The 12,883-nt window shown below is 40.0% G+C and overlaps 1 protein-coding gene across 18 annotated transcripts in view; it reads left to right on the forward strand.

Moving 5' to 3' along the window:
* Window positions 1-12,883, forward strand: part of rimbp2b (RIMS binding protein 2b) — an 89,553-nt gene that overhangs the window by 36,855 nt on the left and 39,815 nt on the right. For all 18 annotated transcript variants that reach the window (XR_007962706.1, XM_052067991.1, XM_052067990.1 and 15 more), the window contains exon 3: window positions 6,210-6,293. Coding sequence is in view for 16 of the 18 variants with exons in the window: in XM_052067991.1 (XP_051923951.1) it covers window positions 6,210-6,293 (84 nt within the window). In the remaining 2 variants the exon portion in view is untranslated. The remainder of the gene's footprint in view (window positions 1-6,209; window positions 6,294-12,883) is intronic.

A 12,883-nucleotide genomic window follows, 5' to 3' on the forward strand; every position in this document is an offset into this window, starting at 1 on the left:
ACTTAATGACCATCTGCAGAAGCTTGGCCTGAGAGTCCAATTGAGGATGAGTAATCTTGTCTGTGTGTGGGCAGCAGTGCAGCACTGGGCTCCCAACATTTGCTTGGCTGCAGAAGCAATTGTCGACAGTTCTCAGTGGACCTTCTGTCAGCAAAATGGTTACAGGAGCAAAAATAAATGAATACATGCAAATATTTTCCTTGCATGATCTCTTTCATGTCATATCACATTTATTCTGCTCAAGTACTACGAAGGAACGTTCAGTGTACATAACTGTCATATCTTTGTAGCAGTCTGCTGTGGCAGAGTGAGTAACTGTTTAGTTTTCTTTATTAAGGCAAAGTCTCATCTGACATCTTGGTGTTGGTTCAATGGGATTATCAGATTTGCAGTCCTCTCCCTGGAGACCTGCGTACACACTCGGTTCTTTCAAATGAGTGCTTTTTTTTCGACTTCAATTTAGCACTCTTGCATTATTAGTTCCAAGTTTATCCTTTTTGCGCTGTTCCTCTTTCTTCCTTTTCATTGTTCCCCGTTGTCGAGGCCTTTTATCGAGTTGGCCGAGCTCTGCTTCATCCTACATGATCACAATCTGCTCTTCCATTCTCCCTACTCCACACTACAGCTAATCATATTCTTTTGCCTCCTCTGCATATGCACTGTCCCATTGAAGTGTGATAAAGTCATAACACATCAGTAGACAAGTCATGCGTACGGTGGCTCTAAGAGGTCACACCCTGCTGATAGAGGCAGTGAGTATATGGAATGGGGCAGGAGACAAAGAATATACACGTATACTTCCTGATACTGCAGGATTTTTATATGCTATGCTCCTATACTTGTGACTGACTGCTGCGTAGCTTGACAGTAAATTCGACCTGTATATTATTATATGTTATATTGCCAATCAGGGCGGCCCGGTAGTCCAGTGGTTAGCACGTCGACTTCACAGTGCAGAGTTCTCCCCGGACCTGCGTGGGTTTTCTCCGGGTGCTCCGCTTTCCTCCTACGTTCCAAAGACATGCATGGCAGGCTGATTGATCACACTAAATTGTCCCTAGGTGTGAGTTTGAGCGTGCATGGTTGTTCGTCTCTGTGTGCCCTGCGATTGGCTGGCAACCGGTTCAGGGTGTCCCCCGCCTACTGCCCAAAGACGGCTGGGATAGGCTCAGGCGCCCCCCGCGACCCTAGTGAGGATTAAGCGGTTTGGAAAATGGATGGATGGATGTTGCCACTTTACATTTATGCCTGCCTCTCATGATCATGAATCTGTATACTGTTATGATGGCACTTCATTCTGTCCTGCTTTTCTTCTTGTGCGGACGTTTCTGCATGCATGTGTTGATTTTGTCATGTCAATCTCGCATGACCAAATTTTCAAAATTAAAAACTGAAACACCACAATTTGGCTGCAAATCCAATACTTTATTCAATCAATTCTCAACAGGAACTCTTAATAACAAATTTAATCGCTGGTCAATCAGGTGACCGGTGGCTGTGTTATTGATTTAGCTAATGGGAAATGCTATCCTGGTTGATGGTTCAACAGCAATAAACAAGTCACTACACTCACCATTAGTATTGAAGTATTGAAGCTGGCGCTGCTGTTTATCTCGTGTCAGTCCCTTATTGTAACCTTGGAAATATTCCACCAGAAAAGCTCAGCCTGCCTTCGGTCTGACTGACAACTGTAGCATTAGGGTACTACGACTACATTTGATTCTTAGACACGGAAGCAGGAAGTAGTTCTAGTTCCGGTATAATGAAAACACGCCTGCCAGTCAGTGCTTTAAGTGGGCTGGTATGCAGACTACCAGCGCTTCTTAATTTTTGCTTCGATTGCACCAGGATTTTCATGGCATCGCGGGACTTTACATGAGCCCACGGTGACCTCATTTGTTCTTTTTCTCTCTTGAATTTAGTGATGCTAATACAACTCCTTCAGTAATTTGATAATAGTAATAGTACCTAAAATTAAGAAGAAAATGACAGCGGTAGAAAAAAAAAATCCTAACAGTTTATTTGGTGTGTACTCCATCATTTAGACATGGTAATGGAGCTGCAAACATAACATAACACACCACCAAGCAAAGGCTTAAAAATAAAAGCTTACAATACAGTGACGCCAGTTCAATAGCCTTAGTGGGCTTTTATATTGAAGTTGGTCTTGATGTGTCTTTTCGATTTTTTGGCTTGCCTTATCACAATTTTTATTGCTATTAAATAGTTGTAACAGACATCAACACAAGGCCAAGCCGAAACCATATTCAATTGCAAAACGAGACTGCTAAGAAACCGTTCATAAATTACATCATCATTGGATGGTACGGCACAAATCTTTTTTTTTTTTTTAGGTACCCAAATTACTGAAGAAGTATCAAAAAATGCAATAGAGAAAGAGAACGAAAGAGGGTACTCCGGGGTCCTATAAAGTCCTGGTAAACTGTAAAAAAGTCCCTTTGTGCTCAAGGCTAAAATTGATAAATTCTGGTAATCCGTACCATTGCATATCAGCCCACATAAAGGATGAACATGAACCAAATGGTTGGCTTGCTGACTGGACAAAAAAAAAAAAAAAAAAACCTGAGACCTAAAAGAAGAACAAAACAATGGGGCTGGTGAAACCTGAAAAAAAAAAAAACGGACTGTCCCGGCTTCATTGATACTTCTGATCACCCTGTCACAATCTGATCCGTATAGTAAAATCAAATTTTTCATTAGATATCTAATCACATATTCAAATGAATCTATTCCTGAAGTTAAATAATAATAATAATAAAAGCATAATAATATTTCATTTTTGTTCTCCAGTATATTAATTGAAGGAGTTCCAAATGTAGATTTTTACTCAAGGGAACAAAATGCAGGTGATTCCTTTTTCCCGTACATCTCTTCATCAGTCTTCATGATTTACACACACACACACACACACACACACACACACACACACACACACACACATGCACGCATCGACACTGAAGCATTAGTAGAGCGCTAGCATCTGTGGCTGTAGAGCCAGTCCTAAGCTGCAGGGTTATGTAATGTCCTCTGCCATTTCAAATGATCACGAACCGCAAGTGACTTGTGGATTTGACTGCTGTGTCTGGCCTCGCACTGTGTGCTGTGTAGTCAGCAGTTGGACGTGGCTAAAGACTGAGCTGAGCTGGCGATGGGTATTAGTGAGTAACAGGAGGGAATCCTCCATTGAAGACCCTGTTAACGGAGTGCCAACTCGACATTTGTGGCCTTTCTGCTAACCTCCGGAATGGTCTCTTGCTTCAGTACATCACAGCTATATTGTCGGATGCAAAAAAATTAAATTTGAATTTGACTTTTTATTTGGTTTCTCGTAGGACAAACTTGTCTCGGAGGACAGGCCCTCCGTGCTGCTACATGCATTGAGCAATACATACCACATACAATACGAAGCATACATTGGACAATACATCCTGCTTGTCTGTCTGCTTCCCTCTAATTGTCTGTGAATTAAACTGATAGCCCGCCTTATGAATGAGTTTTTATATCGGTTCAATTTGTAGCGAAGAGTCCAATACTGCCTTCCTGAGTTTAGGAGCTCGAATTGGGAGTGCAGCACATCGTAAGGATTGTTTAAAATGTCGTTGGCCCTTGAATAATGGATTGCACATACAGTATATGTCCTGGGGAGCAGGGGATGGGGGCTGCCTGATTACCTTCCCTGCTGTCTTAACTGCTGTAAATTTCCCCAGTATGGGACAAATAAAGGATACCGGTATCTTAAATCTTAACGAAGCTGGTTATCTGAGCTTTAGATTTAATAGTTAGGTTCCCAAACCTACTGGTTATTCCAAAGCGCAGGACTGATAGACAATGTATCTGTTATCACAAAATCAGCCCATTGGAGAAAACAAAGCGATATTTAAAATGCCCTAAAATATATATGCATGTATAATATATATACAATATATAGAATGAGTCACTTTTTTTACGCAGTATGCATATTGAACGCAACAGGATATGAATGAGACACGCAAAGTGTGTGTAATGAGGTTCCCCCGCTTGCATCAAGCTTTCTCAGCTACTGAAGATCAGAAGAGGATTCATTAGTTATTGCTAGAAATCCAGAATTTAAACTTTTTTTTATTACAAAATGTTTGGGCACATGAATCAGTAGCTATTCACAAGCAGATATTTTATCAATGATGCTTAGAACTGGACTGCAGACAGTCATTTGTGATATACATGATTTTCTTTTTAAAAAATGATTATCTTTGTATCATTTAGTCAAAACTCAATGCATAATAGGAATGTCGTAACTGCTATTTTTATACATTCTGAAGTGGCAGAATTAGCGAATGAGCACTTTTGATGCATTGAAGTCATATTTGTGTTTTGGGGTATGAATTGATGCTATATTTTGGGTTTAAACTTAAATTGATAGAGATAAATACAGAAAATTTTAATGGTGGCATTAATTACTCACAGATTTGAGTCACATTGGGGCTTGGTCTTCATATCTATCGATTAAATGTTAAATATGTCTTATTTTTGTGTTCATTCTAAATACTTGTTAAGTTTGGAAGCCATTTGTCAAAAGTTGACCAATTACATTTTGTTGTGGTAACAATTGGATTTACGATGGAAGATGGAGAAAGTGTGATACTTTAATCTGAGGGGGCAAAAATTCTCATGACATTTGATTTTTTTTTCCCCTGTACAGGTTTTTCAATAACCATGTTTTTTTTTTTTAATCACCGCATGCAAATATCTGCCTACCAGATAAATACACTGTGTGCAAAGTACTGCTGTACAATCTCATTGTGTACCTCATTTGCATTTGTAGCAGCCTGATCCAGTTTAAGGAAATGGTCTTCCTCATTCATCTTCATCTGCTGTGCCGCAAACGCCTCCTCACTTAGGCGGGAGCTCATTACTCACAATGGCAGCCATTTGAAACTTTCCTCTGAAGGAATTTTAATTGAGCATTGGTAAATGTGTTTGGAACAATTATGTCTCTGAAAGCAGAGTGCTGTGTGTTTGTGGACATATTTGTGAGAACAAGATTCATTGTGCGCATTGGTAGGATGATGACGATGATGCCGTCTGGTTGTGGAAACTGTTCACTTTAGAAGCCAGCCCACATGGGAGATGACAAGCTGTCGGTCTGCGGAGGCACTGTGTAATTCTCCGTCATTTAGTTTCAATATAATGGCGCCTTGTAGTGTACACAGGGGTACTTTTTGATTAGATTGTGTTATTTAGCTTTTTATAATCCCTCTGAGTTGTAGGAACATATGTTAGCGTTACAAACATATTTTGCCTTTACGTTTAATTCAACAAAGATTTCATTCAGGTTGGTAACGATGATTCCTAGCCTTAATCCATAAAGGTCCAACAAAACGAGTGTTTACCCAATAGCTCTATTGCCTTACATTGCACTGTGTCCTATAAATGAAAAATAAAAAAGAAATCCCTCTGTGTATGTATGGAGGCGCATATGTCTATGCGGTTATCACTGATGTTGTTTTAAAGAATGAACTTTCCATTCTGTTGGTTGCCTGAAGGCAAATTCCTCAGGATTATGTATTAAAGGGTTAAACCTCATGCATCCTCCTCACCTTGTTCTCTGACCCCAGTGCTGCCCGCTTTATTCAATGTACCCGGCACTCAGAGGGCAAAAGGAGGAACAAACAGATGCAGTGCCTTCGAGTGAAATGTATTTGAATTTTTGTGTGTGTACACGTTCGTGTGGGTGTGTGTCTGTAGCCCCCTTGGAGCAGGAATGAACACTCAGTCATGTTTGATGAAAACATCACATTTTTTTTGCAGCAGCCCACTCTAGAGAGAAGCATATGGTGCTGACACTGAAGTCATCCTCCAAATGAAAGTGAAGCAGATTTATGTTGTAGAAAGAGGTGAACGACATTTCACTGTAGTTCATGTGAACACTTGATGAAATGAATCCGACAGGGAATTTTAGGTGCAGTCTAGCTTTGTGGCATCATGTTTGGTGATGTGACAAGGGTCGCCGTATCCATCAGGCATCCATCCGATACATGTGGTGGAAAGCCAGTCAAATAAATCACCCAACATAAAAATAAAGAAAATGTGCAATGTTTTCATTTTGCATTGTATTATTAGGTCATATTGTATTTTACTTCTTATTCTCTCTGGAAACCTTTGTTATTGACCCTCGAAAGCCCTCTGATGCTTTCTTCTTTCTACTCTAGGAGACAGAGATCAGTGCCAAGAGAAAGGAGTGTGAAGCGCTTGAGGCAGAGGTGAAGAAAAAAAATCAAACATGTCAGACTTTGGTAAGTGAAAAAAGCACCTGAGCTTTAGAATAAAAGGATGCGGGCAAAAATGATTCAGGGCGTTTAAATATTCCTTCTGATAAAACATGTTTCATTCTCTTGTAATGATAGTTTGAATCTCAGGTGGTGACAACAGAATGTGATAAATGGTAGCAGTTAACACCGACTATGTGATGCTATGATCCAGACAAGCGGTATGCAAGTGCTGTTCTCTGTGCTTTGAGTTTAGTAAATGGATCTCCATGCTTATTTATAGCATAATGCTATATGGGCTTCTATGCCATCGATACGCATTTGACCTTATATAAATCCGTATATATATATATATATATATATATATATAACACTATATAACACTTGACAATGGTCACAGGCTTGCTGGAGCTTATCCCAGTCGTCTTCGGGCAGCAGGCAAGGTACACCACCCTGAACTGATTGCAATTCAGTCACAGGGCACACATTAAGACAACAACCATTCACACCCACAGCCACACCGTCACTGATTGTGAGGTGATCGAAAGCCATTGTTTTAAACACATACTATAGTGGCACAGCAGTGGTGCGAAAGTTTCATATAGCTATGCATTTTGGGTGTTAAAATGTGTTGTCTCAAGTGGGAAACAATAATGTAATGTTGGAATGGTTTTACTTTGATTAATAAAAACTAATCAAGAGTACAGTAGCTCCGGTAATCTAATCTATGTATATATGTGTTGTCAAATGGGCGTGATGGTAGCGGAGCCAAAAAAGCAGGGACGCGGGACAACCAGGGAGCACAGAAGAAAATGTATTACTATAAAACAAAAAACAAACAAAAAAACACTTGCAAGGATACAGTGGAAAAACTCAATCCAAAACACAAAGTGCCATGACAGTAAAACAAAACACAGCAACAGTAAAAGAAACAAGACAGTAAAACAAAACAATGTGACAGCAACAATGTTCTGACAAAGATTGACAGCACCCAGGGAACGAAATACAAGCAAAGTGATGAGACAACGTGAAACACCTGGACAAGACACAAAGGGTTGAGGGAACCGATTGGTTAAACTCAAGGATGAGAACAGGTAGAAACAAAACCAAATGAGGAACACAAAAGCAAATTAGGGAATAAAACTATGAAACAGAACCAAATATAATCTATACAAAAAGAGAATCATGACAGATGTACTTTTTGTTGAAGGTCTGTAAATGCATATCACATAATTATTATTGTCAACATTCCGTTCTGATTGTATTTTATATACCTTGCGTAGTTGGGCGGCTTTTATTGAGAGGAATGTGTTAAACCATGACATAATAAACAACCAATGTGATCTTGGGGGTTTCACCTCTGCAGTTATGTCAATCCCATAAGGCGGATCGAGATTGCAGGCTTTTCTGTTATTACTATTTTATATTACACGATGGATAAAGTATGTATTTGGCTCTGACACTTTATGTTCGAATTTAAGAGAGAAAGCGACTAACTGCTGCTCTAATGCTCCAATGGGGGATCTTAAAGTTTGGTCCCAACAGCCTCGTGGTAGCCTGCTTGAATTCACTGCCGTTGTTTACGTTTACAATAGAAGTTCATATTCAGTGCCCACGCATCAAAGTAAATTTTGTTTAACCTGAGGAAGCAGGAGTAGCAAAGAGTGGATAACCTAAACCTGTAGTGAGAGGGTTCCAAGAAAGAAAGGCGCTGCGGGGTATTTAGCAGTCATTTCAATCACACTTCAGGAATTCTTCCCCTCGTATTCTCAAGCCCTCTTCTTTGGATGATCTCTTTTATATTTGGTTCTCTACCACAAATAAATACTCCATTAGCTGCATTTTCCTTACAGCAGTCCTCTCACATTCTCAGCCCACAGCTGCACTTCCCCTCCTGCCCATTGTCAGCCCACCGAGGCCAGGCAAAGCGGCCCTCAAAGGACAAACTGTCCCCAAATGGCATGCAGAAATGGCAGGTTGTTCTCCGCAACAGCACTTATCTCCTCCCACACGGAGCCTTGAGGACCGCCGCACAAAAACACACACCAGAGCAGTGAACACGAACGAGAGCGCTTCAACTTGACATAAAAGTCACCTCCTATTTAGTACAAACTTGGTTTGCACTGTCTTTCTCTACTTTTGTCACGCTTTCAAAAGACTTTGAGTGTTGCAGACATGCAATACAGAATCAAGTGCAGCAATGTGCTTCACAAACAATGGGAATTCTTTACCGTATTTTCCAGACTATAAGTTCCAATTATTTTCATAGTTCAGCGTGGGCTGTGACTTATACTCTGGAGTGATTTATGGTTGAAATCATTAACTCATTATTATATCATTTCACATGTTATTTTCACATTTAACCACAAGAGGCCGCCCTAGACCTTGTGTTGATAAAACCACGATGAGTCCGATGTAAGTGACATAGAAGAGGAAGGCTGCATCTTCTACCTCCGGAGTTGGTGGAGTTGTTTTAAAGTGACACAGAGGATGAAGATTTCATTGGATTTAGTGATTTGGAGTGAAACTGATAGTTTGGTTAACTTGTTAGCATGTTTTTTATGCTATAGTTATCTGAATAACTCTTAATATGTTACTTGAACATACCAGGCACGTTCTCAGTTCGTCGTTTTATGCGTCATGTAAGGTTAGCATGTCGTACATTTATTCAGCGTGTTGTTTTCTATTTTATTTTAATTTTAAGTTGCCTTTCAAGATTGCATGTATGTTCTTGGTGTTGTATTTTATCAAATAAATGTCCCCCTCAAAAGGCGACTTATACTCCAAAACGACTTATTTTTGTTCTTTATTATGCATTTTATGGCTGGTGTGAATTATACTCAGGAGTGACTTATAGTCCGGAAAATACGGTAAATGGAGTGGCTTAACGTTCCCGTAAACGTCAAAAACCCATATGAAGCCACGCAGTACTGGTTATAAGGCACTGATCAGTCTCATCACATTCAGATGCTGAAGTAATAATGAGTCTTTTTCTAGACATTTAATACGCCCCGAAGAACCACCATTTGATTTCGCTCACTGGTGAAAATTTTCCATTTTGTGAATATTTTTGTGAATAACAGTGTATCACACTAAATAACACACAATTACATTCATGACTACTTTTTTCTGCAATGTTGTGTTATGTGGCACTGGCACGGTGGAAATTGGCTGACACGTCCACCTCACAGCGCAGACGTCGAGGGTTCGAATCTGGGCTACAGACTTCCTATTTGGAGTTTGCACATTTCGACAAATGACTTTGTCCCTGTTATATTTGACAGTGCATTTACAAAGGCTATACACAGCAACTGTCTTATAAAGATAATCTCCTTTCTTGCAAAATCCAAAGTGTATCCAGAAAAACTAAAACATTTTCACGCTGCTTGTGTGTCGTAAATCTCAGGTGCCGACCGGAGATGACATGCACGAGTGAAAAGAAAAGTTGATTAAAAAAAAAAAAGAAAATAATCTTGAATAAAATAAAAAAATAAAAAATATCACAAGAGGCTAATAAAATGATTTCACTTAATTATATCGTTTCAGTCGGTCGACATAATGACATTGTGTCGATATTTGGCCGGTATCAAAAACGAGTCCAGCGCTGACCGATGTAGCTGGATCACTGGGCAGATACATCGATTAAATAGATGTAATTTTACACCCCAAGTCCAAAAGCTTTTTTAATCTGAGAAGTGGTAACACCCAACTCACCATCAGTCACATACCTTGACTTTTGGAGGAAATCTGTGACATGCGGCTATAATGTGTGCATAGTGCCATACTCTGCTGTAATACAATATGCAAATATGAAGTATTCAATGAATTTATCAAGTTCTGACATCAGGCGTGTGTAGACAATTTGAGCGACTGTGTGCTCACATCGTCTGTGTGAATGACAGTAAAGTCGAGCTTTGCCATCTGGTACCTCCACCCTCTCGGGAATTAAGTGTACCACTCTAGTCCATCAGCTGAGCGTGTCATACCAAGGCAACTTAGCAAGCGACACTTGAATATGTCCTGTGCCAATCAAAGATCAATAGAGGCAGACGGCAGAAAGTCAACAAGTCGAGGGAGTGCAGCACATCTCTGTGCAGTCACATTGCGCTTGCTGTCGGGTGTTGGAGGCCTTCTGTCTTGTTTTTCGTTTCCTCAACTGCGAGCTGTTTGCAAACTCAACGCCTTCTGTTAAAAGTGTGATTGGCAGCGCTTTTATATACGCCTCATGACATGCACCCGCCCCCTCACAAGTATACTTAAATTGCCTCAGTCTGAAGATTCACACTTCTCTCTGAGGATTTTATGGCCATGCAGATTTTGAAGTGTGCTGTAATTTTGCACCAGTTTGGCTTTAAAATTCATGATCGATCACATTTCACAATGAGTGCCTGACAGGCAAACACCAAACACCTCTGGTCATTTGGGCAAAGACAATGGATAAATAAGGATCGTTTTTTTTTTAAGTGTGTAGGAAGTGTGTACAGAGCATCAGCAGATGGGACTGCTACATTGAGTGAAGGAGAGACGAGCGAGCGGAGTCTTTGCTTTATTGGTATGTTCAGTGGCACCACTGAGTCATCCATCCGTCAGTCGGGTTGACATTAAGCACACATCTGTGATACACCAAGCTGAGTCAGGCCATGTCTAGACATAACCCACACTTCAATAAACGATAAGGACCAACTCCACCAACACACTAATTACATTTATTATTCATGTAATTATACAGACTACATTAGATTGCACAAATATTTTCACTTTACACGAGTAATCCCAGGATACTCATGGACATTCATTACGATTTTGCAACATAACCTGGGCATTGCTCTCTCGGGATTACAATGTGTAACTGTGTCAACACTTCAGAGGGTAAACAAACTGGAAGACGACTTTTTCTTATATTTTGCACGATATGGTCTTTGTCATCGCTGTTTTTGTTAAAATTATTGCCCCTGATTAAGATTTGGGTGCCTAGCTAAATTGCCTCTAAGTTGATACATGGCTCTGAAGAGATTTTGAAGCTTTGAGAGACAAAATTCATGCAGGCTAAATTCAAATTCTGGTTTCCTTAATTAATGGAAAAGCAGATGTCAGTGTATATGTAACACTGTCCACAGGCTTTGGTTTAGTCATGATTTGACTAAACCTTCTAGTATGAATTCTCATACTAGAAGTATTATCATTCACATAAATTAACATTATTTGTGCTCCAACCAACCATATTCTTTCGCAACAATTTTATCTGATTTCCACTCACCTCACAGTCATATATTCAGTTCTGCACAGACATAATTGCCCTTGCCGCATGAGGGGGAAATCTGACCTTATGCAGTTGTCCCCCAACACAGTAAAAGTTTTTGGTGAGCACAACCCAGGTCACTATTTAACATGTGCTTGATACTCCCCTTCCAAAGTATTTTGTAAAAATGACCACGTGCAGTATTGCAAACTTTGAGATGGTAAAAAATTTAATAAAAGTTCACACGTATTGAACCACAGGAAGGTTTGTTTAATAAACCAGATGTTGCATACTGTATGTGTGACAAACACTCAAAGATCATTGTCCACTTTTAAATGCAACCTGTCTGATATCGCCTGGCAGAGTAGAAAGTCCTCCAAATTTCACCTTGCCAGCGGCTGTGTACAATGCAATCAATTGAGCCAGTGGGCCTCAATGTCAGCTGGGCATTCTTTATTTCTTATCCCCGCAGTGTTGTATGAAAGCGACACGACTTCCACTTTTGGATAAAAATAGGTTCGAAAAGTGGAGCTTTTATAACACATTGATGTTGCCTTTGGAGTTTCAACATTGAAAGACACATTTCTTAAATCAGGATGTGTGCATGCACAAGATGTCGCATCCATCCGACTATTGCTGCGGTGCCGCTCAATATCACAAGCTTGAGAACGGTTCTGCTGCAAGGTGTGCTTTTACAGTGACCAGCAAAGACACATTCATATTCTCAACCCAAAACACACAGCACATAAAATATTAAAACTACACTTGGATTGAACAGGTGTGTGAGTGTGGAGGTAGAAACTCGGGGAGTTTTGGTCATATTTTCAAATGAATGTTTAAAAAAACACAAATTTGTTAAAATCTGGAATAATCCGGATGGGAGTGGATCCCAAAAATGTTGACAAGGATACAATTCTTGGACAAAAATGTTTGTTTACAAAAAGCGCAAGACCGACAAAGTACAAATGAGATCACTTGTACAAAGAACCAGGATAAAACGAGAAAAACCAAAAGCACTTTCAAAAGATAAGGAACAAGATAAACCTAAATAGTTTGTCGCTCAAAAGACAAGAAAATCCAACACACGAGAAGTACGAACTGAGAAATAACAAGGACTCGGTACATGAAAAAGTACTAAGACAAAAACGTGGCATGAAACTATGAGGCAGAAAGTCATGAACGGCTCGAATAATCAGGCAGTTGAAGACGAGAGTCAGCCAGTTGTAGCAGAGTTTAAATAGGCAGTTGGTTAATGAGGAAGACAGGTGCGCCGCTGGACGGCATGCCCTCCTCTCCAGCAGGACCCGAAACCTAAACAAACAGAACCGTGACAAAAGTCAGACAAAGATCAATTTTTACTGCAGCTTCTTGTTTAATG

This window comes from Hippocampus zosterae, chromosome 6, assembly GCF_025434085.1.
Source record: "Hippocampus zosterae strain Florida chromosome 6, ASM2543408v3, whole genome shotgun sequence".
NCBI lineage: Eukaryota > Metazoa > Chordata > Actinopteri > Syngnathiformes > Syngnathidae > Hippocampus > Hippocampus zosterae.